The following is a 27,296-nucleotide window of genomic DNA, read 5'->3' as shown; positions in this document are numbered from 1 at the left end:
AAGTATAAAGTAAAAGTAATGTAAGGAAAAAAAATGCCATTAAGAACAAAAGCTTAGGTCGCGCCACAGGGGCCTATTGTGCACTACCCCACCTCCTCAAAACAATATTTTTTTTTTATTATGACTATAATGTTTTATTAAAATGTTCATGTTGAAAAACTTGGGATGCACTAGGCTACCACTTTCAGCCGCATATATGCCCATTGAAAATGAACGCACTTTAGCACAGTGCAAATACATTAAAGGACTAGAGATATGATGACTAGTTGCCTATAAGTATTGTAATGGTGCAAAAAGTCAAACTTCAGAGGCATGTCATCAATAACATTTAATGGAATGTAAATGTATATCCAAGCTTAGCTGCAGGAATCTGCGAGGGCAATGGACAAGAACATTGGTGCAGGCTTAGTAACAATTACTCTTGTATGGTTGTCTATTTACAATAAACATTATAGTGCTGTCAAAATGAATGATTAATCCAATTGATTAATCAAAAACTAAAAATGAAAAATAACTCATAATCCTGATACCTTCTTGATTGATAGCTTCCTGTATTCGGTACATACGTCTGCTATGTCGAGTGTTCGGGGGGTAACGAGTTACAAAGTTGGTACAGCCTACTTATCACAACATTGTCAATCACGTCGTCAATCGCAAACGGTAATTTATTAAAACGTCTCGCTACCGAACTAACTACAGTAGCTTAATTTGTGGAGGAGGAAGAGAAAGCACCCATTTGGTAAATGAGCCAGTGAGAAATAATAACTTTTGAGTAGGGTCCCATACCTTTTCGATACTTTTAAAACAGTACCGGTGCCTGAACCGATACTTAAAAAAAAAAAGAACCACAAAAAACTATGGATAACATTAAAGAACATTTCAAATATTTAAAATAAATCCATAGCTTTCACCTTGGATGCTCTCATTTCTCAAGTTGTGCTTCCCTTACTCTAAGGCTAATAAATGTATTTCACAATCTGGGTCATTATTTAATATAAAACCACACATAATGTTTCTACTGTATCTCTGTCACTCACTCTGATATTTAGTTAAGATGAGTGCTGTCTGTCACTGTCTTTAATCAGTTCTGTGAATTACTGTATGGTCATTCTGTATAAAGTAGCAACAATGTCATTTGTAAAGTAGAGTACTGTGCAAAGGTTTTAGGCACTTTAGTATTTTCACCCCAAAAAAAGGGTTTTAAGCCAGTTATTTATATCTTGTGCTGTAGTATGTCAGAAGGAAATATCAGTTTGCCATTAATTTTAACAATAATCTAGTGCGATTTGAATGCACAAGCAGTCTGACAACGGCAAAATGAATGTTTGGAAATGTAAACTGATATTTTATACTGACACACTACAGAAAAACTGGCCGAACACCATTCTTTTAAGTGAAAATACTAACATGCCTAAGACTTTTGCACAGTAGTGTATGTATAAAGTACGTATGATTAAATTAAGTATATTTAAATAAATGTAATTAAAGTATGTGTTCGTTCATATGTGTTAAGGGCTAGATTTTTGCTGGAGGAAATGGCTGTGGTGTGTTGACGAGCGGTGACAAGCGAAAACTTTACAGTAGATGAGAAACCGACTGCTCCCTCGTGACCTTTTGTAAACTGTATTTATGACGAAGAACTGCACAGATATGGGTATTCTAACAATCTATCGATAAACACATACCTTGTGTCCTCTGTTTGTGTTTAAGTGCGCATGCGCTGCTCCGCTCACGGTCTGCGGATTGAAGAGTGCGCTGAAAGACTGGGAGGAGACCGGTCTGACGCCGGTTTCATATGAAATTTAAGCGGACTGACTCTGAGGCGATCGGATACCGGTTCCATACCCAACCCTACTTTTAAGAAATATATTTTTTGATAAACGAACCCAAAACTGGCTATGTCATTGCTGCAGTGTGATGTGATTTGTGTCATGTGCAGGTGCGATGGATCGCGTACAAACCAATAGGGTGTCGAATGGTATTTGTTTATACTTCTCATCCAACCACAATCAAATTCACTCCATCCGGATGGCGCAATTTATCCGGATAGGTTTTTTTTTTTTTTTTTTTAATTATGACAAGCCAGAATGAAAACCAGCCGAAATGAAATAGCAGTAACGAAGCTATTTTTAAAATGTAAGGAGTAGAAAGTACAGATACTTGCGTGAGAATGTAAGGAGTAGAAGTCAAAAGTCTTCTGAAAAATACTTACTCAAGTAAAGTATCTAGATACCCCAAATTTCTACTTAAGTAATGTAACAAAGTATTTGCACTTCGTTACTTGACACCTCTGTTGATCACTAAAGAAATTTGAGTGAAGTTTTCCTGTGTGCTGTGGGTAGTTACAAGAGCATTGCTATGCGGTAGCTAGGGTGTTATGAGTAGACTTCATTGTGCTGCTATGTGTGTGTTGTAGATGTTTGCTAGGGAAAATCTATATCACTAAGGCATTCTAAGTAGTTGCTAGGGGCGCTGATAGGTGGTTGCTAGGTTATGAGTGTTTTTATAGTGTGTTGCTACCCAGTTGCTAGGGTGTTGTACTGTCTGCAAGGTGATATCTATATGGTTACTAAGGTGTTCTGAATAATTGCTAAGGTGTTGAAAGTTGGTTGCTGGGGTTGTTCTAAATGTCTTAATAAAGGGCGATATCTATATGTTCACTGCGGTTTTATGAGTGGGTTTTGATACACTACTCTGCAGTTGGTAGGATGTTTTACAGTAAGTGTTTGCTATCCGCACTACTACTAGTGATGACAAAACTACTAAACAGCACAGCACATATTTTTTATTAAAAAACAAATTCACAAATATACAACCAAAGGTGTGTTTGAACACAAATGTGAATATACACCATAGAATCCATAACAAACCTCTCTGCAGAAAAACAACAATGTATCCACCTTTGCGACTAAAAAGATCTAATAAACGAATAAAAGCAGTTGCCGGAATCATATTTCTCATTCTGTGGTGTTATGACCTCCAAATACAAATTATATCGGAGAAGTGGCCTGTAAGCAGATACCAGAAACCGCAGTGATGAATAGAAACCGCAGACACACACTGTCTCTGTCTCTCTCTCTCTGTGTGTGTGTGTGTGTGTGTGTGTGTGACACCATCTCGCCTTGGGTAGATGCTTCCTGACTGTTTGCTATGCTACTGAGATCTCTGTGAGACAACAGAGCCACAGCACACTGAGAGAGAAAAGAGGTGCAAATTGACAGAAGAGCTTCAGAATAGACAGAAAGAGGGACAGACAGACAGATTGATTGACAGATGGATATTCTGGAGGCATTTAATTCTGCACATTAGATTTATCAATACAACTCAATTACGTTCTCATGCGCATCAGACTCCTGCGTGTCCATCATGCAATAACATGATGAGGTTCTACGGGAGGGAAATGAATGGAAACGGGAGGTGTGGCCAATACTGACGACTAAACACGAGTGATTATATACACAATGCTGAACGAGACTTTGAGGAGCTGTCATGTTTCCTGTGATGATGAAATCATTAGAAATGATGCTTGTGTTAATGACTATGTAACAGGAAGAGCTATATAATCACTGCATTGCATCAATAATGCACTTAGGCTTGGAACAACATGAGAGTGAGTAAATAATGACAGAGTTCTCGTTTTTAGCTGAACTGCCCTTTTAAAGGCATAATTCGGCCCAAAATGAAAATTTGCTGTTAATTTTCTTACCCTCAGGCCATCCTAGAAGTAGATGTCATTTTTCTTCAGAACAGTAGAGAAGATTTTTAGCTGAAATCGTGGTCCTTGGTGATTCAAAAAATGCAAGTCAATGGCTACTGCCACTTTGAGTGTCAAAACACCAACACAAATTGAATCTCCTGGCGATATATTGAGATCTTAGAAAGCGAATAAAACATTTGAACTAAACATTATTTACAACATTATTACCTATTATTATGGGTGCACCTAACTTTTGTGCTGATGCACCTAAGAAAAAAGTTAGGCACACCAGTGCAACCAGTTAGTCTAGAGCCCTGACTACCCCTTTAAGAGAACAGTTCAGCTAAAAATCAAAACTCTGTCACTATTTACTCACTCTCATGTTGTTCCAAAGCTGAGTGAATGATGACAGTGATCTTCAAATTGTGGGTTATTTGTATCAGAGCTGTGTGTTATTCACCTTATCTCCATCTGTGAACGTCTGTCCATCACTGGCTCTCCTCCATGAGATCTCAGGCAGCGGTTCTCCCTCAGCTGTACAGGCTATCATAGCAGCACTTCCCTCCACTGCTGTCACGTTCCTCAGCTGAGTGATGTGAGGCTGGACTGAACAGACAGACAGACAGCAAAACCCTATTAGAAGTGTGTGTGTGTGTGTGTGTGTGTGTCCCACAGATAAGCTGCTCTTTGTGTCTTACTTAGTTTCCCCTAAACATCAGTGGAGTCAAGGGTAAACAAGCCCACAGTGAGTTTCATGCACAACAGCCGATCCTGCTCTCTTTAAGAGAAGCGCACAGAGCACCGCTGAATAAATCCATGCTGAAATGAATGAAACCTAACAGAAACAGCTCTTCACAGTGTGGGCCTTTGAACAGCGTCTACAGAGATCAAGGAGTTATTTGTAGCAGGAGACGCAGCAGAAACGCCCAGAAGCTGCAGCGTGTGTGTGCCAAAAGAGGTTGCCAAAGCACTGCACAGAACACAGGAGGTGTTCTGATATATACTGTGCTTAACAAATTAATTAGAGCACCTGTCATAATAAAGAGATAAAACAAATATGTTTAAGAAATTATGTTTCAAAAATATATTTTAGGAATCTGTCAATTTCCCTGGTTTAAAACTAAAAATTGTATTGCCATTTATTACCAGGGGTGTCGGGCTGGGGGTAAAACCAATAATGATTACCAGGGCCCCTAAGGAAGAGAGGGCCCTTGAAAAGTCTGGAATATATATTTTCAAAAAAAGGGGGGGGGGGGGGGGGTCATTAGGACTGCCTATGCATAGGGCCCGGGATCTTGTGCAGCGCCACTGTTTATTATATAGGCAAATAACAAACTGAAACAACTTAATAGTCTTTATTCACACATAATAACCAAAAATCTAAAACTATATTTTATTTTTATTTTGTATGGCCTCCATTGGCCTTGATAACAGCTTGCATTCTTGCTGGCATTGTTTTTATGTACTTTTCCAGAATCTCCTTTGTTATTCACTTCCAAATAGTTTTCAGTTGTTCCCAAAGACTTGCTTTTGAAGAAATATTGTTTGATCTTTCTTTGAATATATTAAAATCTAATTTTTTTTTTTTTTTTTTTTTTTTTTTTAGCATTAGAAACACTACTGGATGGGGGTCTAATAAATCCTATATGCACACAAACACCATTTTTGGGGGGATCCATATTAGTCAGTGTTACTTTAGTATTATATTATTTAATATTATCATTTTATTCAAATAATTAATCAGCTTTCATTTGTACATTTTCAGTTTTCATTTAAATTTTTTCAGAAATTATTTTTAGTAACTGCATTTTTTTTATATTACTACTTAGCTTTATTTATTTATTTTTGTTATAGTTATCATTTATGTTTTTCTCTATTTCCAGTTAGTAATTTTAGTGCTTCAACTTAAACTGATTTAAGTTAAGTCAACATACAGTATATATTTATTGTTTTATATACAATACTTGCATTTGTTTTACCAAAATATTTGTAAAGGTTTGTAGCCCTGGTATCAGTGTTTATTTATGGCCCATAAATAGTTGTCAAACCCTGAATACTCATTCTTTTTATATTTATTATATGTCATGATAATTTTTATTGTATTTCCAGTATTTCATTGCTATTGTATTTTCAGTTCAACTACTTGTATTGATATTGTATGGTGTAGTAGAATGAATGAACATGAAACTCCTGACAGTGAACTGATGCTCATATATCGTGCTCTTCTTCTCAACATGCTCGCAGCGATAGCATTCAGATGACAGATGACATGCTGTAAACACAAGGACTGTAGTGACAGCGAGGTCAAGCAGACTCACACTCACAAAAAAAACACCAGCTTCATCAACACTTGACAACTAAGCACCACATGAACTCTGGTGAGGGAAACTCACTGTCATTGCTGTCACAGTATAGAGCAGACATTCAAAGCTAGTGGTTACTCACATCTACGTACTAATAAATCCAAACTTGACTGGTTGCACTATTTGCTCTTAATACAAGATTCAACAAATAGGTTGTAAGCTTTCAGTGTGAATCCTTTGAATGTGCAATAAAAAAGAGTGCTAAAAAGCTTTGCATTAAACAATTTCAGTTTTAAATAAATTATTTTTGACTTGATTTAACTATCAAGACCAAATCATTCAAATTTTTATGTCGTATATACACAATAAATGGAAAATGATAACAAATAAATAAATAAAAAATAAAAAGATCATGAAATAGGACAAATTAAATACATATTAAAACATAATTATGGGCAATGAAGAAGACATATAACTAAAACTAAAAGTATTATTGTTAATCTAAATAAACAACAGACATTGTGTTAATTGAAATAAAATTAAAAATACAGATATTACTTAAAAAAAATTAATTGCCTTGAAAATGTTGCCTTGCACACTAAATGAAATAAATTGAAGTAGAAGCGTAAAAGAAAGAAATAAAATAACTGAACTAAAACTAAAACTGAATAAAAAATAAATGAAACATAAATAGTAATATTTAAGCCGAACAAAAACTAATAAAAACACAAACACACAAAAATTAAATCATAGTAAAAAAGGAAGCAAATTAATAATAAAAAAACTATAATAGTATTTAAATAATTCTAAAACACTGACCTGCCATTTATTTATATTGAATATTATTTAATCAAATATAGGATTAATATTAACATTCAATAAAAATATATGAAGTAATAATATATTTAACAATATTAATAATAAGAATTACTTTACTGATAATTGTTATTATTATTATTTTTATTATTGTTATTATTATTATTACTATTATTATTCTATTTATCTTTTTATTTGTTATTAAATATTAATAATATTATTTAATATTAAATATAATTATTAATTATATAATAAAATTGCAATGTAATATATATCAGTATTTATTAACTGACTGTATCGCTGAATTTGACAGACAGACATTTTTTTATCTAAATGAAAAATATTCAATATTTTAATCTACAACCCGAATTCCGGAAAAGTTGGGACGTATTTTAAATTTTAATAAAATGAAAACTAAAGGAATTTCAAATCACATGAGCCAATATTTTATTCACAATAGAACATAGATAACGTAGCAAATGTTTAAACTGAGAAATTTTACACTTTTATCTATTAATTAGCTCATTTAAAATTTAATGCCTGCTACAGGTCTCAAAAAAGTTGGCACGGGGGCAACAAATGGCTAAAAAAGCTTTTGAAAAGATTCAGCTGGGAGAACATCTAGTGATTAATTAAGTTAATTGATATCAGGTCTGTAACATGATTAACTATAAAAGCTTTGTCTTAGAGAAGCAGAGTCTCTCAGAAGTAAAGATGGGCAGAGGCTTTCCAATCTGTGAAAGACTGCGTAAAAAAATTGTGGAAAACTTTAAAAACAATGTTCCTCAACGTCAAATTGCAAAGGCTTTGCAAATCTCATCATCTACAGTGCATAACATCATCAAAAGATTCAGAGAAACTGGAGAAATCTCTGTGCATAAGGGACAAGGCCGGAGACCTTTATTGGATGCCCGTGGTCTTCGGTCTCTCAGATGACACTGCATCACTCATCGGCATGATTGTGTCAATGACATTACTAAATGGGCCCAGGAATACTTTCAGAAACCACTGTCGGTAAACACAATCCGCCGTGCCATCAGCAGATGCCAACTAAAGCTCTATCATGCAAAAAGGAAGCCATATGTGAACATGGTCCAGAAGCGCCGTCGTGTCCTGTGGGCCAAGGCTCATTTAAAATGGACTATTTCAAAGTGGAATAGTGTTTTATGGTCAGACGAGTCCAAATTTGACATTCTTGTTGGAAATCACGGATGCCGTGTCCTCCGGGCTAAAAAGGAGGGAGACCTTCCAGCATGTTATCAGCGTTCAGTTCAAAAGCCAGCATCTCTGATGGTATGGGGGTGCATAAGTGCATACGGTATGGGCAGCTTGCATGTTTTGGAAGGCTCTGTGAATGCTGAAAGGTATATAAAGGTTTTAGAGCAACATATGCTTCCCTCCAAACAACGTCTATTTCAGGGAAGGCCTTGTTTATTTCAGCAGGACAATGCAAAACCACATACTGCAGCTATAACAACAGCATGGCTTCGTCATAGAAGAGTCCGGGTGCTAACCTGGCCTGCCTGCAGTCCGGATCTTTCACCTATAGAGAACGTTTGGCGCATCATTAAACGAAAAATACGTCAAAGGCGACCACGAACTCTTCAGCAGCTGAAAATCTATATAAGGCAAGAATGGGACCAAATTCCAACAGCAAAACTCCAGCAACTCATAGCCTCAATGCCCAGACGTCTTCAAACTGTTTTGAAAAGAAAAGGAGATGCTACACCATGGTAAACATGCGCCTTCCCAACTATTTTGAGACCTGTAGCAGAAATCAAAATTGAAATGAGATCATTTTGTGCATAAAATTGTAAACTTTCTCAGTTTAAACATTTGCTATGTTATCTATGTTCTATTGTGAATAAAATATTGGCTCATGTGATTTGAAAGTCTTTTAGTTTTCATTTTATTAAAATTTAAAAAACGTCCCAACTTTTCCGGAATTCGGGTTGCATATTTTCATTTCCTCCGATAAATATTTATTCCACACACAGGCTGCATTTTAATCAGGTTTCAGGTAATCAGGTAATGCAATGTGTAATGTGTTCCCGCTCATCGTTTTACAAAACAAAACTCCCATCCAATAAAAGCGTCATATGTGTCTGGAGGATTGTGATGGTGGTGAATACATCTCCATACATTTCCATGCAGAAGACAGGAGGTCCAATCAGAATAATCAGCAGCTTCATGAAAACAGAAACTGAATGCAGGTCCTATAAAGAACTGGCTGGAGTTTTTCATGATAAATGAACAGTTTTTCATTTTTCTGAAATGAATCTTGAGAGCTGCACATTTACGGCACTGCCGCCACCACAAAAGACGCATTGCTTCATTTTCTTCAAGAGAATCTGAGTGAAAACTAAATGGAAATAAAAAAATAAGAATCGTCTGTACCGCTGTCATGAGGAAATGATTCCTCTGAAATGCTAAAACTAAAACACCTTATAAAAATCAAATAAATGTATAAAAATCCAAATGTTTCCTCACCGAACACTTTAAGGAAGAGCTGACCCTCGGAGCTCCCGGCCTTGTTGCTCGCGCGGCAAGTGTACGGCCCTCCGTCCCCCTGCTGGATGTTTTTAATGGTTAGCGTGCTTTTGCCCCCATCCTGCGTGTTTAACACATACTGCTCTGATTGCTCGATCACATGACCCTTCCTGTGGACACAAACCATCATTGCTGAAAACACATCTGTAACTGATTAAACAGAATATTAAATAATATTCTCTTACTCAGTGAATGTCACAGTATAATTATTGTTATTATTATAGGAGTAGTTTAATGGTAACACATTATATTATGTACACTGTACACTTAATTGTTATATATATATTATATATATATATATATATATATATTATATATATATATATATATATATATATATATATATATATATATATTAGAATAAATACTTATGATAATTATAAATATTACATAATATAAATATAAACCTAATATAATAGATATTGTGACCATGTGAACACATTCACAATTCGTGTTTTTTAAATGCAGTCTTCATTTATTTGAATTAAAATGCAATAATGACAATAATATTGTGAAATATTATTACAAATCAAAATAACTACAGTATCTATGTGAATACAGCATAAAATGTAATTTATTTCTGTGATCAAAGCTGAATTTTCAGCATCAATACTCCATCACATGATCCTTCAGAAATCAATTTAATTTCTGAATGGCTGCTGATTATCATCAATATTGAAAACAATTGTGCTGCTTTATAGTTTTTTAAAAACCCTGATATGATTTTTCAGGATTCTTTGATGTATAGAAAGGTTCAAAAGAACAGGATTCATTTGAAATAGAAATCTTTTGCAACATTATAATTCTTATAAATTCAATGCATCATTGCTGAATAAAATAATTAATTAAGTTCTTAGTTAAACTAAGAGTTTTTGAGTTTAAGCTACAAAAAGTGCAGAGACAAAAGAGCAGTAATAGAAATGAAGATCCATATTGCTAGTATTTCAATCACAATAACAAGGCCACAATTAAGCACAGTGAACACAGGTTTCTGTTCAGAGACAAATAGCCGCTGGGCTATAAGGAAAAACAAAGGAACACACAGGACCCAATTAGACTTTAACAAGCTAAACGGAGCAGTCGTGAAGCGGAGGAACTCATGCAAACACAAGATCTCACCAGTACATTCTGAGCAAAAGGTTACAAAATAACAATTCTGTCATTATTCAGTAAAACTGAATGGGAACATCTGTTCTACATCTCCTTTTGTGTTACACAGATGAAATATCATGAATCAACATGAGGGCGAATAAATTATGACATTATCCTCATTTCTGACTCAAGTTTTGTTTAAAGGGAATACAGAAAAGATTCAAGCAATAATTAAGTAATGGCTGGAAATAAAGAGGACAAGTAACTAAAGCAGGCACTTCAGTAAAGTGACATTAACCTAACAAATCTAGCTGATTGAGCATATAAAACACACTAGAGTACTGATATTTATTAATCTGGTCAATAATATCAATAACAATATTAAGTTATTTAATGGTCACAACATATACATATATATAATATATATGTTGTCTGTGTGTGTGTGTGTGTGTGTGTGTGTGTGTATGTGTGATAATAAATATATAAAAAAATATAAAATTGCATATATATATATATATATATATATATATATATTTAAATACAATAGTTTTTTTTTACGATATCATTTTTTATTGTTCTGAATTGCTGAATTAGAATGTTACTTATTAATGTTTATTTATTGAATTAATAATATTAATCATATTAAGTAATTTTATGGTAACAACTTACAGTCATATATATCAAATATAAACTTTATCTTATTTTAGGAAATGTATTTATTTATTTCATAACCAACTATTGATGCTTATTTTTGATATATTGCAGTGTAAAATAATTAGGGAAATTAATTATATTTAATAATAATGATAAATATCTAATAATAAATATGATTAAACATTGCATCAATGTTAAAGGGGTCATATGATGTTGCTAAAAAGAACAATATTTTGTGTATTTGGTGTAATGAAATGTGTTTATGTGGTTTAAGGTAAAAAAAAAAAAAACTCTTTATTTTCCACTACTGTACATTATTGTTGCTCTTCTATGCCCCACCTTTCTGAAATTTTTACAAAGCTCATCGTTCTAAAAAGCGAGGTGTGCTCTGATTGGCCAGCTATCCAGTGTGTTGTGATTGGCCAAATACCTCAAGTATGTGACAGAAATTTTACACCCCTTACCATACTGGCACGACGATATAAAAACAATAAAACCCATTACAAATTAGGCATTCGTTGCATCCAGTGGGGACATAATTATTGACTATAATGACCTTTATAAAGACACTGTCTTTTTAAGCATTGTTTTGCAGATCACCCCACGTAAACATAAAACCATGTCCGCATTTGTGATCGGAGAAATGACAACTAACAAGTATGGCGTTTCCCTGTCAAATGTCGAGAGCGAATTATTGCAGCGCGAAAGTACATTAATATAATGCGCGAGCGAGAATCTCTCTCCTCAAGCGAGGAATATAATGTGCGGAGCACGAATCTCTCTGCTCGCGTGCAGGAACTGGACGGGTGCTCTCAGATACACGTTGCTCTTGTAAGAATTTTCTCGGGGCTCGCTCAGAGAGTATGCCTGCACTTAAAACGTGTTCAGCGCAGTCGTGAATCTCTCCTCTTCGCTTAAAGTAAGCATGTATGTGCTTAGACTGTGTCCCGTGCGTTCACGCATGGCCAAGTACTCTTCTCTTCGATTTCTTTCTCTTTGCTCTTGGCATAAATGCTGTCAAAACGGCAACAACCAATCAGAAATAGGCTTCAATGACTTATTGGTTGATATTGAACCGCACATGGAACACATGGAATAAGTTCACTGAAGTTCAATCAAGACGAGTCGAGATGGATCCGCCAAATCGACGATCTCAGGTAACCAGTTTTATGTGTTTTTATGTTAAATATGTGAAATGTATCGTCTTGATTGAACTTCAGTGAACTTATTCCATGTGTTCCATGTGTGGAGTCAATTAAAGAGAACTTTGTTCTGCAAAAATACCTCAGATTTAATGCACTTTAATTTCAGCAATTTAGAAAACTATCATGCCAAGCTTTCATGGGTTTAAACCATAGACTGTATAAAAACATGGACGTGGTGTCCGTGGCGTCACCTATAGGTTTCTGAAGAGCGTTTTTGAAAAGTGGGCAGAGGCGGCCGTTGCCATCTTGGCAGCGCGTCACTCCCGGATATTCGAAAATGGGCAAAAAAGCGGGAGCTGACTGCTGAAACCACGGCCACCTAGCTCGACGGCGATGACAGTGGCGACAATCCACCTTTCACTAAATTGGCTGCACCCTTAATTATGCAGATCTTTAAGGCTTAATATAATTTAAAAAAAATCACCCCCCCCTCACAGTTGTCATAAAGGGCAAAATTTATAGAGTGAGAATCATGCCAAAACCTCACACACACACAAAACGTGTTTTACTCACACCCAACAATTCACAAACAAACTCAGTGTGGTTTGCAAATACAAAACATCACTCACAAACTAATGCATTTTGTTCTGCAAATAAAAAACGTAGCTATCAAACAAATACAGTACGTTTTACATATACAAAGAAACGTATTTCTTCAATGACAAAAAATATCCTCCAAGTACAAACTAAAATCTTTTAAGTACAAAAAAAAATCCTTCAATTAAAAAAAAAAGCTTCAAGTACAAAACAAAATCCTTCGAGTACAAAACAAATTTTTTTTGCCTTGCTGATCCACACGCAAATGCCTTCAGATCCACACACATGCTAGTAAACTGTCATGTAATTCGCACTCCACAACAGCAGGTGGCGACTTGCTTGGCGCCGCCACCGACATGGAAACAGAAGAGAAGAAGAAACGCTAGCGTGAGGGGCGATTTGAACACAATTGCTGAGTCCCAATTCGCCTACTTATACTACGACCTAAAAGTATGTACTTTTTTGTGAGGAAAAAGTACATACTTTTGAATGTGTAGCAAAAGAGTATGCACGTTCTGGGACATACTTCGATGACATCATGCAACGTGAACAACAACGTGGTTGCGTAGTTACGCACACCACAACTGTTAACGTTGCATTCATTCTTGTATGTCCAATAAAATTTTATTTACTATTCCCATCTTTTTTTCTCATCGTTTTTTTTCACAATACATTTTACAATGTGTTCTTCTACCAAGTTGAGGGGTGAAGAAGCAGGGCGGCGTCGTCGTAGAACCAAACACAGGTCGTTTGTGAGGCGGCTGGTTCTGACGTTCATGTGCAATGTGTGTAACAAAGCCATCGCAAAGCTCCTCCCTCCCGCACGCAATGGGTTGTGGGCAATATTAGCACTTAGAGTGTGCATTGATCTGCACTTCGAATTCTAACCGGGAATAGTAGACCATCCGGGTATCTTTGGAATACTCTTTTCAACATACTACAATTTGGGACATACTAATTCTAGTTTAGCATACTATTTAGGATGGATAGTATGCGAATTGGCACTCAGCGAATGAGCGGCCAACAGGTGAGTTTGCAGTCAAGAATTAGTAGATGCACTCCGCCGTACACTAATGTCAGCACCTGCATCACCACCACCAGCGAGCACTTCCGCGGATCCTATCATCCCTCCTTCACCTGCCGTGCACGCCAGTCCCATGGCACGGCCAGCACCCTACTCTGGTTCGGCGGAGGAATGCAGCGGATTCTTGCTTCAGTGTTCACTGGTCCTGGAGATGCAACCGCTCTCTTACCCAACGGATCGAGCTAAGGTAGCTTTCATTATCTCCCAGTTACAAGGCAAGGCTTTACAATGGGCAGACTCTTTCTGGATTCTGGGTCAGCCGGCAACTTCATCTCCGGCGCCCTCTGCCGTCAACTCAGGCTCCCAACCTCGGCCACGCCGGCCGCTTACCAAATCCACACCATCACCGGCAAGCCGTTAAGCAAGAAGTATGTACGCCACTGCGTGGGTCCAATCTTCCTCCAAACTGGACTCCTTCACCATGAGGACATTCATCTGCTGGTTCTGGAGGATTCCACCGCTGACATCATCCTAGGGCGCCCGTGGTTGGAGCAGCATAACCCGGTGATCTCCTGGAAGACCGGAGAAATCCTGAAGTGGGGCGAAGCCTGCTTTCAATCATGTATCGCCGGCTGTCCAGTTCCCGTGGAACGTTCCTCCGAATCACTACCAGTCTACACCACCTCTATTGAAAGCCCTGTCGTCAACCAGTCCATCTCCATACCCCAGTGCTACGCCCCCTTCAGTGATGTCTTCTGCCCGAAGCGGGCCTCCAAGCTGCCTCCACACCGGCCATGGGACTGTGCTATAGATCTGCTGCCGGGTGAACCAGTGCCTAGGGGACGGATCTATCCCCTATCCGTTCCCGAGGAGAAGGCCATGGAGGATTACATCAGGGAGGCGCTGGCTCAAGGATACATCCGCCCATCTACCTCCCCTGCTGCTTCGAGTTTCTTCTTCGTGGCCAAGAAGGATGGAGGTTTGCGGCCATGTATCGACTACAGAGCCCTGAACAAGATAACTCAGAAGTTTCGCTATCCTCTTCCCCTCGTCCCAGCAGCCCTAGCACATCTCCGTGGTGCCACTGTATTTTCCAAGTTGGACCTCCGCAGCGCGTATAACCTCATCCGGATACGCGAGGGGGACGAGTGGAAGACCGCCTTCATCACCCCTACTGACCACTACGAGTACTGCGTGATGCCGTATGGGCTATTAAATGCCCCCTCTGTATTCCAGGATTTCATGCATGAGGTGCTCTGGGATTTCCTCCATCAATTCTTCCTAGTGTATATCGATGACATCTTGATATATTCCCGGAGCCAGGCCGAACATCGACGCCACGTTGCGGAGGTCTTGCAACGCCTGAGGGACTTCCAGCTCTACCTAAAGGCAGAGAAGTGCTCATTCCATCAGCCCTCAGTGCAGTTCCTTGGCTATACCATCGACCGCAGTGGCATCCGGATGGACGAGGGGAAGTTAAGCGCCGTCTGGGATTGGCCCATTCCTACCACCATCAAGGAACTACAGCGATTCCTTGGCTTCGCAAACTTCTACAGACGATTCATTCAGAACTTTAGTACCATCACCAGTCCTCTAACCAACCTCCTTCGTCAGAAGCCCAAGTCCCTGTCATGGACTCCAGCCGCCACCGAAGCCTTCCAGGCCCTGAAGCTGGCCTTTACGACCACCCCACTCCTCGTGCATCCTAACCCTGATTTACCATTCGTCGTGGAGGTGGACGCCTCTACCACCGGAGTGGGTGTGGTCCTGTCTCAGCAGCAGGGGACGCCCAGCCGCCTCCATCCATGTGCCTTCTTCTCCAGGAAGCTCAACCCGGCGGAGGTAAACTACGACATTGGCAACAGGGAGCTACTTGCCATCAAGCTTGCCCTGGAGGAGTGGAGACATTGGCTGGAGGGAGCTAAACACCCCTTTCAAGTTCTCACTGACCATAAAAACCTGGAATACCTTAGGGCAGCCAAGAGACTCAACCCCAGACAAGCCCGCTGGGCGCTATTCTTCACCCGCTTCCAGTTCTCCATCACTTACCGCCCTGGGGCAAAGAATGTTAAGGCCGATGCTCTGTCCAGATGTTACTCACCCGAAGAGAGGTCTGAGAACCCCGAACCCATCCTCCCAGACAAAGTTATAGTTGCCCCTATCATTTGGTCTGCCGAAACCCTACCTCCAGCCGAAACTCCTAACAAAGCTCTGCCGGGTTGCCCACCAGGACACCAGTACATCCCTAGGACACGTCGCACTCCTCTTATCCACGCCACCCATACATCACTTGGCACTGGTCACCCGGGGGTCAATGAAACCCTCTCGTTGCTATGGGAACGCTTCTGGTGGCCCAACATGGCCTCGGATGTCAGAAGGTTTCTAAAGCATGTCGTCTTCTTCCTCTGAAGGGTCTCCCCACTGCCATGGAAATGGCAGAACTGATGTTTAACCATGTCTTCAGGTACTTCGGCATTCCAGAGGACATAGTGTCGGATCGGGGCCCCCAATTCATCTCCCGGGTATGGAAAGCATTTCACTCCCTCCTAGGTGTGGCCATCAGCCTGTCCTCCGGCTACCACCCGCAGTCCAACGGGCAGACGGAAAGGAAGGTCCAGGAGATCGGACGCTTCCTCCGTACCTTCTGTCACGGCCACCAGAACTCCTGGAACCAATTCCTGGGGTGGGCCGAGTACGCACAGAACTCCCTCTGTCAACCCACCACCGGACTCACACCCTTCCAGTGCGTACTCGGCTACCAGCCACCCCTGTTTCCCTGGTCTGGAGAGCCCTCTGACGTTCCCGCGGTCGACTATTGGTTCCGGGAGAGCGAGAGAGTCTGGGACGCGGCCCATCACCAACTTCAACGGGCGCTCTGTAGACGCAGGATGGCAGCCGACCTTTGCCGTTCCGAGGCTCCCCAGTACCAACCCGGTCAGAAGGTCTGGCTGTCTACCCGGGACATCCGCCTGCGTCTACCCTGCCGCAAGCTTAGTCCCAGATTCATTGGCCCGTTCACTATCACTCAGCAGATCAATCCGGTCACCTACAAACTGCAACTTCCTCCCGAGTCCCGGATTCACCCCACATTCCATGTCTCACTCCTGAAACCTCACCATCCTTCTGTTATTCCCTCCACAGAACCTGGCGAGACGGAAGCCCCCCCTCCTCTCCTCGTAGATGACGGCGCAGCCTACTCGTTCAAGGACATCCTGGACTCCTGGCGGCGTGGTGGGCAGCTGGAGTACCTAGTGGACTGGGAAGGATACGGTCCAGAGGAACGCTCCTGGGTCCCACGCAACGACATCTTGGACCCCTCCTTGCTGGATACCTTCCACTCAAGACACCCCAACCGACCAACTCCCAGGGGTAGAGGACGCCCACCACGACGTCGGAGTCCCCGGCCCTCAGGAGTGGGCCCTGGGGAGGGGGGTACTGTCACAAACACGCCAGGTTCCTCCTCCACACAATCACGGCACACACCCTCACCTGAATACTAATCATCACCTCCTGATCCGCATCACCTATCATCCACCACAGCACCACAAAAGCCACACACACGCACCCAGTCATTGTCCGGTCACGTTCGCGACAAGATCATTCCTGCGCTAACTATTAGGACTAACTCCTCTTTACCTTCTCTCCAAGGATAACCTCCGAAGACTCTTCTTCCATCTTCTCTCCAAGGATTACCTCCAAGATCCACCCAAAGACCCCACGGTGCGTGTGTGTGGTACCCTCCTTCCCGGCACGGATCCCAACACCCATCCACTCCTCACTTCCCGCTCCTCTGCTTGTGTCCATTCAATAAACAACATCTTTCATCTGTTACTCCTCTGTCTCCGAGTGATCCGTAACAAATATAGTGTGAAAAAGTAAAATATTTTATAATGCCCTAAACATGTAATTTTTGTTAAACTTTTAATAAATTGATGTGATAATGTATACGTTTCATTATTGTAATTAATTAGACATGCTTTTAATTAATAAAATTGTATTTAACTTTTGGGCTCTAACTATCCCTCAGCCTTGCTGTGCCCCCCATTTTGGGAACCACTGCTTTATTCTTTTAAATGGATAAATTAATCATGTTTATTATATATATATATATATATATATATATATATATATATATATATATATATATATATATATATATATATATATATATAATGAAAATCAGTTTACTAAATAATAAACTTTACTGATTGCTTCACTTCCACTTTAAATATTTGTGTTGTTCATTATTTATTTTTATTTATACTATGTATAATTTCTGTGCAATTACTTGCCTGTCAGTTGAGTTTGTGGCAAAATTTTCTGCAGTGTTGACATGTTGTTTATTACTAAGTTTATTTAAAAATGCAATTAATTTTTTTTTTTTGCATTTTGTGTTTTTTAGATGAATAAAATACTATTTCTCCCTATAAATTTCATCATTGAGGATTTCTTTAAAAAAAATCAAAAAATCTTGTCTCTCGTCTCATGTCATGGAATAAGTGTCTCATCACACTCCTAGTAATTATGCTGCACTTTGCACTTGTAATATTCAGACTGACAGTTTAAACATTTGACCATCCCTCCCACTGAAGACCTCTAGACCTTCACGTTCTCCCTGATTCAATTTCACCCATGAAAAACACAAGTCTTTATTACGGCTGCTGATTTAAATCATTGGGCCCAGACCTGTACATCATCTTGCACTGATGCAGTTGCTGACGAATATGATGAAAGACGATTGATTACATGATGTACCCTATTAGAATGAAGTTATACGCTCCTAAAATTAAAGATATAAGTGCAAAAATTACTCTCTTTTATTTACATGACATAGTTTAGCAAAGAACACGCAAGCATATGTGCTGTTTTTCCCCAGTTTCATGATTGCAAATGTGATATTGATTTTATACAACAGTTCAATAAACAATAAGTTTTTTTTGTTTTGTTTATTTCTTTTTATTTATTTATTTTTGTTTATTTTTTAGTTTTGCTGCACACAGGTTAGCTAGCAAACATTTTACACAGGCCCATTCAATTTCTCCTTCACACAATAGAAAGATTTGAACGTTTCTGGCCCTCATCTCAGTTATCATGGAGGGCTTTGAACATCTGATCAAAGCACACATCAGCTGCTGACGCCACAGACCTGCTGCCATTTGCATACAGAAAGAATAGATGAATCGAGTACACTCTGCCCTTTATACTAGCAGTGATGTCCAGCGCCCTACATGCTGCACTAACACATCCCTGGATCTTCAGGGTTTGTAGCTTTTAGGACAAAGTAGCAACATTCAGAACATCTCTTGACAAACGTTACTGTTACCCACCAGTACCAGGTCACCTGAGGGTCAGGGGAGCCGGACGTGATGCAGGTGAATGTCACTGACTCCTGATAGTCGGCGGTGGCATTGAAGGACTGCTGGGGCACTGACAGAACTGGAGGAACTGAAACAACACCAGACAGACAGTTAATCGTGCATGCTTTTCCATGTCTCTTTCAATACAAGTAAAGTCACATGCTTGCATATAATATGTTTGGATTACACTCACTATTATCTAACATCTTTACTCCAACTCTATTACTATGGATCTCTTTACCAGTTGTTCTGCTTAGATTGTGTCATCACAGGTCTTTTGTCTCTCTTCCAATGCATATCATATGTGATTATAAACTTACATGTCTGAATACATGCAAATGAAGTCAAGTCAAGTCAAGTCAAGTCAAGTCACCTTTATTTATATAGCGCTTTAAACAAAATACATTGCGTCAAAGCAACTGAACAACATTCATTAGGAAAATAGTGTGTCAATAATGCAAAATGATAGTTAAAGGTAGTTCATCATTGAATTCAGTGATGTCATCTCTGTTCAGTTTAAATAGTGGCTGTGCATTTATTTGCAATCAAGTCAACGATATCGCTGTAGATGAAGTGACCCCAACTAAGCAAGTCAGAGGCGACAGCGGCAGGAACCGAAACTCCATCGGTGACAGAATGGAGAAAAAAAACCTTGGGAAAGACCAGGTTCAGTTAGGGGGCCAGTTCTCCTCTGACCAGACGAAACCAGTAGTTCAATTCCAGGCTGCAGCAAAGTCAGATTGTGCAGAAGAATCATCTGTTTCCTGTGGTCTTGTCCTGGTGGTCCTCTGAGACAAGGTCTTTACAGGGGATCTGTATCTGTGGCTCTAGTTGTCCTGGTCTCCGCTGTCTTTCAGGGCTGTAGAGGTCCTTTCTAGGTGCTGATCCACCATCTGGTCTGGATACGTACTGGATCCGTGTGACTGCAGTGACCCTCTGATCTGGATACAGACTGGATCTGGTGGCTACGGTGACCTCGGAATAAGAGAGAATTGCCTGAATATTATCAAATTGCCTGAGTTTTGAGAACGTAGCGGACGTAGAGGATTATAATGTAAAAGAAGCTCATTCAAATACTGAGGTGCTAAACCATTCAGGGCTTTATAAGTAATAAGCAATATTTTAAAATCTATACGATGTTTGATAGGGAGCCAGTGCAATGTTGACAGGACCGGGCTAATATGGTCATACTTCCTGGTTCTAGTAAGAACTCTTGCTGCTGCATTTTGGACTAGCTGTAGTTTGTTTACTAAGCGTGCAGAACAACCACCCAATAAAGCATTACAATAATCTAACCTTGAGGTCATAAATGCATGGATTAACATTTCTGCATTTGACATTGAGAGCATAGGCCATAATTTAGATATATTTTTGAGATGGAAAAATGCAGTTTTACAAATGCTAGAAACGTGGCTTTCTAAGGAAAGATTGCGATCAAAAAGCACACCTAGGTTCCTAACTGATGACGAATAATTGATAGAGAAACCATCAAGTCTTAGACAGTGTTCTAGGTTATTACATGCAGAGTTTTTAGGTCCTATAATTAACACCTCTGTTTTTTCAGAATTTAACAGTAAGAAATTACTCGTCATCCAGTTTTTTATATCGACTATGCATTCCATTTTTTTTTTCAAATTGGTGTGTTTCACCGGGCCGCAAAGAAATATAGAGCTGAGTATCATCAGCATAACAGTGAAAGCTAACACCATGTTTCCTGATGATATCTCCCAAGGGTAACATATAAAGCGTGAAGATTAGCGGCCCTAGTACTGACCCTTGAGGTACTCCATACTGCACTTGTGATCGATATGATACATCTTTATTCACTGCTACGAACTGATGGCGGTCATATAAGTACGATTTAAACCATGCTAATGCACTTCCATTAATGCCAACAAAGTGTTCAAGTCTATGCAAAAGAATGTTGTGGTCAATTGTGTCAAACGCAGCACTAAGATCCAATACAACTAATAGAAAGATACAACCACGATCAGATGATAAGAGCAGATCATTTGTAACTCTAAGGAGAGCAGTCTCACTACTATGATATGGTCTAAATCCTGACTGGAAATCCTCACATATACCATTTTTCTCTAAGAAGGAATATAATTGTGAGGATACCACTTTTTCTAGTATCTTGGACAGAAAAGGGAGATTCGAGATTGGTCTATAATTAACTAGTTCTTTGGGGTCAAGTTGTAGTTTTTTGATTAAATGCTTAATAACAGCCAGTTTGAAGGTTTTGGGGACATATCCTAATGTAGCAGGTTGATTGGTTGTAGTGGTGTCATCACACCCTTTGGACCAATCAGGACGTAGCTGCGTGCTATATGGGCAGAGGGTGAGCGCTCGTGACACTACGGTGTTGTTGTTAGAGGCGCACTTCCGCTGTGGGTCCTCTCGTGTTCGTGGGGCAGTCGTGGCTATTGGACAGTGTTTCTCCTGTCATAAACCCGGCCTTTTCCTGCAACGGAACCGGGTCGCATTGTGCTGCTGGTAGGTTGAATCCGTTTCCTCTTTAAACATTTGTATGACCTGAGTTTAATGGGCTGTTGTATTGTAGGCTTCGCGTAGCTGTTTTAACGATACGATCGGTGTATATTGCCTATAGATGTGCAGCTCCCTGATAGGTATGTATGCGATCCGGCATTGCGTGTATGTTTAATAGTGCTTTGTTATTAAATATGATTTGTTTATGTACGTCAGGACGGTGAAGCACGTGTTGACGCCGGGTATCTGCACAGGTCCCGTCTTTCGCGCCCCGCTGCTGTTTTGTCTCTACGGAGTGTTTTGTTGCAATTAATTTGTGTTCAACAACGGACTGTTAACGGGGAAAGCTATATGAGCCCCCTCGGGGTTCTGAATGCATTGACGCACTTTACAGCGAGGGACTCGACGCGCAATTGGGCGTTCGACCTGTTTGTATTTATTGACTGTTACACAGAAGATAACTTTGCCTTCCTGAGACCCGCCTGTGTTTATTAATGTGTATGTGCGTGTGTGTATGTGTTTGTGAGGTTTTTGTTGTTTGATTACTGATTGAGTGACGTTTGATTAGTTTATATTTACTTTTGATTTAAGTGTTTATAAAGAAGATTTTCTTTGTTACTGTTTCCGTTGATTTATGGTTTCTTGTTTAATTCTTTAAATTTACTTTATTGTTGATTATTCTTTTTTTATATTCTTTAATAATTGAATGTTTTTCTTTTAGTGCTGAGTGCCAGAAGTGGTGGTGTCGGTGTCCTCGGTGGTGGTGTCTCCTCCTGTGTGCTGTGTTTTCCCCTTTTGGTGTATTGAGTTTGGTTATTTTTTGTGTGTGCTTATGTGTGATCAGGAAATCCTTAACCCCTGAGATCCCAAACCTTTGACCCGGTTCCCTCCACTGGTAAGGCCTCAGCACTTCCCTTTTTCTTTATTCCCTTTATTTAGTGTGAATGGTATTTTATTTTTGCTATTCATTTTAATGGTATAAATAAAATTATTGTTGTTTTACTGGAACTACATCTCTGGCTTCGTGCATGAATCGAACCTGTGTGTTTCTTTTTGTAAATTTGGAGGTTTAATTATCCAATTAATTTAACTCTACTTCCCGGGGTGAAACTCCCTGGGTGGTGTAGTCAGTCTGCTTAGTGCCACTCGCCACACTAATGACAATGAGGAATTAATAATAGTCAGAAGAGGATCTATGACTTCTGGAAGCACCTCTTTTAGGAGCTTAGATGGTATAGAGTCTAACATACATGTTGTTGGTTTAGATGATTTAACAAGTTTATACAATTCTTCCTCTCCTACAGTAGAGAATAAGTGGAACTGTTCCTCAGGGGGTCTTAAGTGCACTGTCTGATGCGATACTGTAGCTGAAGGCTGAATGGTTGCAATTTTATCTCTAATAGTATCGATTTTAGAAGTAAAGTAGTTCATAAAGTCATTACTGCTGTGATGTTGGGAAATGTCAAGACTTGTTGAGGCTTTATTTTTCGTTAATTTAGCCACTGTATTGAATAAATACCTGGGGTTATGTTTGTTTTCTTCTAAAAGAGAAGAAAAGTAATCGGATCTATCAGTTTTTAATGATTTTCTGTAGGATAGGTTACTTTCCCGTCAAGCAATACGAAATACCTCTAGTTTTGTTTTCTCTTCTCTTCAGGGTGCGAGTATGCTCATTATACCATGGTGTCATACTGGTTTCCTTAACCTTCCTTAAGCGTAAAGGAGCAACTGTATTTAAAATGCTAGAAAAGAGAGAGTCCGTAGTTTCTGTTACATCAAGTTGTTCTGAGGTTTTGGATATGCTAAGGAATTTGTATACATCAGGAAGATAACTTAAAAAGCAGTCTTTTGTGGTAGAAGTGATGGTTCTTCCATACTTGTAACAAGAAGCAGAATTTACAATTTTGGCTATATGAAGTTTGCACAAAACTGAATAATGATCTGAGATATCATCACTTGGCTGCATAATTTCAACACTATCAACATCAATTCCATGTGATAGTATTAAATCTAGAGTATGATTTCGACAATGAGTAGGTCCTGAAATGTGTTGTCTAACCCCAATAGAGTTCAGAATGTCAATAAATGCTGAAATATCATGAGAAGGGTGCTAATGAAATGCATCTTTTCCTTTTAATTTTTTTAATTTATTTTTTTTATACATTTATTTATTTAAATATTAAATATTTTTACCTTCTATGGCATGACTTTTTATTTTTTGGGAAAAAATATATTTCACCTCATTTTATGGGAGTTTGGGGATTGCTGATATCGTCTGTGTGTGTCACTTTTTGTGTGTCACTGTGTGTGATAGTTCTGATAGTTTCTGAGAAATCAAGTAGAAATAAACGGCAACATGGCATATTAAATACAGAATATAAGTATAAATATATACAAATAATACTGAATATCCTATATTTTACTGATGGAGAGAAAGAAATCAACAAAGAAACACATTCAAAAGTTCAAAGAGGTTGAAATGACTCAGTTTTTTTTTTGGGGGGGGGGGGTGCATATCTGTGAAGGACAATGCAGATGAGATGACCTCTATCTCGGTGACATTTCCTTTTAAAGGATCCAGTAGACGCGGACAGAAGATGCCGATTTTTGACCCCTGTCTGTGCTCAAACCAATCCTCTGATGATGAAAGTCAGGGTTAAGGGCACACAAAGAGCACGCTAATGCATGTCTGCATGCTAATCATCACTATACATGCTTCCATTTATGACAAGCAAACAAAGACCAGGCACTTCTCAGCCAATTGCTCAGTTATGTGAACAGTACATTTTATTTGAAAGCGGTTTTGTGAGTACTCAAAGACACTTTACATAGAAAAAAATCAAAAGCAACAGTAAAAACATCAAATACAAATAAAATAAATGAACTAAAAAAATTAAATAAAAAAACCCCACACTGGACTAAGCTAAACATTAAAAACAATTTTAAAAAGGTGAGTTTTTGTCAGTGATTTGAATGTTGAAAGGTCAGTGCAGTCACAGAATTGTTTGGGGAGAGAGTTCCAGAGGGAGGAGGCAGCAACAGAGAAGGCTCTGTCACCCCAGGTTCGATGCTTGGTCCTAGGAGGTAGAGTCAGTAGGTTGGCATCAGATGAGCGGAGGCAACGAGATGGGTTGTGGCGGTAGAGCAGGTCACTGAGATAGGAAGGGGCCTGGTTATGGAGGGCTTTGTGTGTGAGGAGAAGGATTTTGAATTTAATTCCTTGTGGGACCGGGAGCCAATGGAGGTTCCTAAAGACAGGGGTGATGTGGTCACAGGTGCGGGTGTGGGTTAGCAGACGAGCAGCAGATATCTGGATGTATTGGAGTTTATTAAGTTTTAGATGTTACGCTGTACAGGATACTATTGCAGTAGTCGATTCTGGAGGTGATGATGGCGTGGATGAGGGTTTCTGCAGCAGAAAAAGTGAGTGATGGACAGAGTCTGGCGATGTTTTTGAGGTGAAAGAAGGCAGTTCTGGTTATTTTGTTTTATGTGATGTTCAAAGGAGAGGTTATTGTCAAAGATAACTCAGAGTTTGTGACTGTGAAGGAATGGAGACAGGGTGAAGGTGTCGACAGTGATGGAGAAACTGTCAGTGGTTTTAGTGATGGGCTTTGGACAGGCTGAAATGCGAGCAACTACCATCGGGTCATCTGGTTGGAATGAGAAGTAGAGTTGAGTGTCATCAGGGTAGCAGTGATAAGAAAAGCCATGCTTCTGAATGACAGATCCTAATTACGTCATGTAGATGGAGAAGAGAAGTGGTTCAAGTACTGAGCCTTGAGGAACCCCAGTAGCAAGTTGTTGTGACTTAGAAACTTCACCCCTCCATGACAACCTGAAGGATCTATCTGAGAGGTAAGACTTCAACCACATGAGTGCGGTTCCAGAGATGGCCATCTTTCTGAGGGTGGACAGCAGAATCTGGTGATTAGCGGTGTCAAAAGCAGCAGACAGGTCCAGCAAGATGAATACTGAGGATCTGGAAGCTGCTCTTGCCAGTCACAGGGCTTCAGTAACCGAGAGCAGAGCAGTCTCAGTTGAGTTGCCGCTTTTGAAGCCAGATTGGTTGCTGTCCAGGAGGTTGTTCTGTACAAGGAACATAGAGAGCTGGTTGAAAACAGCTCGCTCAAGTGTCTTTGCAATGAATGGAAGAAGGGATACCGGTTTGCAGTTTTCTAGAAGTGTTGGATTTAGAGATGGTTTCTTCAGCAGTGGGGTTATCCGAACCTGCTTAAATGCTGAGGGAAATGTTCCAGAGTGAAGAGAGGAGTTGATAATGTGAGTAAGTGAAGATATGACTGAAGAAGAAATCGCTTGAAGGAGGTGAGTGGGGATCGGATCAAGTGGACAAGTAGTAGGATGACTGGACAGGATAAGTTTGGAAACGTCCATCTCTGAGAATGAAGAGAAGGAGGAGAGAGAGTGTGCATTAGTCGTTGTGAAGTTATCCTCAGTCTGCGGTGTGGAGAACTGGTCACCGATGGTTCCTGTCTTATTTGTGAAGAAAACTGCAAAGTCGTCAGCTGCAAGAGTTGATGGAGGAGGAGGAGGAGGTGGATTAAGAAGAGAAGAAAAAGTTTTGAAGAGTGTCCGAGCTTCACAACAGCTGTTAATTCTATTGTGGTAGTATGATGTTTTAGCCGTAAAGGCATTTGCAGAGAAGGAAGAGAGGAGAGACTGATACACACTGAGGTCGGTAGAGTCACAACAGTTGTTAATTTTGTTGTGGTAGTATGATGAATCCAGATTTTTCCTAGAATTATTCCCAGCTTTGGCTGGGATTATAACAGCTGCAGTGGATTATAACAGTGTGTTGGAATACAATCCACAATATGAACATTTTAGCATACTGATATTTGTCAGTTGTCTAATTCAAAATTTGACTGATTAGCATTAACTAAATGAACACATCTATGCATTTTTAATGGTAATTGAACAAAGCTGTTCATTGTAATTGTGTTTTTGAAGCTTGTGTGTTGGTATTGAACTGTTAAACCAGCTTAACTTGCAGGTCAACCAGCTTTATCAGACCTGCATGACAGGATTTAGTGGTTAAGATGTCTATGGTAACATCCGTATTAATCAACATAAACCAGCCTGAAGAGACCAAGACAAACTAATAGTGCTGTTCATACTAAAAAGGGCATTTCACAAATTTTCATGTAGTTTATTTACTAAGCTTCTTCACCCTAAATTTTCTGCTGACTAGATTTGTGACTAAATGTTTCAACTAGCATACACTTCAAGTTTCTGTGACTCACAAGCAAGCGGTAGCCCTATCTTCACTAACGTTTCAAGAAACGCTCTCTGTCTTTTCAACAGATTCATTTACCTTGTTCCGAAAAATGAGCCATCATCAGGATTTGATACCGCAGAGCTCTGCCTGAGTGGATACAATAGTATTTGCACAACTCATACTTCTTTAAACTGATGTAATAACATGCAAAGATGAAAAAAGTGCATTGCATTCAATTTAGCATCACCGCTTATAGCTCTCAGGAAGATCCAATAAGCTCGCTCAATGAGGCACGTCCTATTATCCCCGAAGACATGGCAAGCACCATCTGC

The 27,296-nt window shown here is 39.5% G+C and overlaps 1 protein-coding gene and 1 long non-coding RNA gene across 4 annotated transcripts in view; both read right to left on the bottom strand.

Moving 5' to 3' along the window:
- Positions 1–27,296, bottom strand: part of LOC132142418 (uncharacterized) — a 1,026,371-nt gene that overhangs the window by 630,031 nt on the left and 369,044 nt on the right. The gene's annotated exons all lie outside the window — the stretch shown is intronic.
- Positions 1–27,296, bottom strand: part of LOC132142416 (neural cell adhesion molecule 2-like) — a 409,999-nt gene that overhangs the window by 34,923 nt on the left and 347,780 nt on the right. For all 3 annotated transcript variants that reach the window (XM_059552267.1, XM_059552269.1, XM_059552268.1), the window contains exons 6-8: positions 19,206–19,323; positions 9,307–9,476; positions 4,158–4,303 (exon numbers count right to left, since the gene is read on the bottom strand). In XM_059552267.1, the coding sequence (XP_059408250.1) occupies positions 4,158–4,303; positions 9,307–9,476; positions 19,206–19,323 (434 nt within the window). The remainder of the gene's footprint in view (positions 1–4,157; positions 4,304–9,306; positions 9,477–19,205; positions 19,324–27,296) is intronic.

Source organism: Carassius carassius, chromosome 6 (genome assembly GCF_963082965.1).
Source record: "Carassius carassius chromosome 6, fCarCar2.1, whole genome shotgun sequence".
Taxonomy (NCBI): Eukaryota; Metazoa; Chordata; class Actinopteri; order Cypriniformes; family Cyprinidae; genus Carassius; species Carassius carassius.
This window is presented reverse-complemented; position numbering and strand designations above follow the sequence as displayed.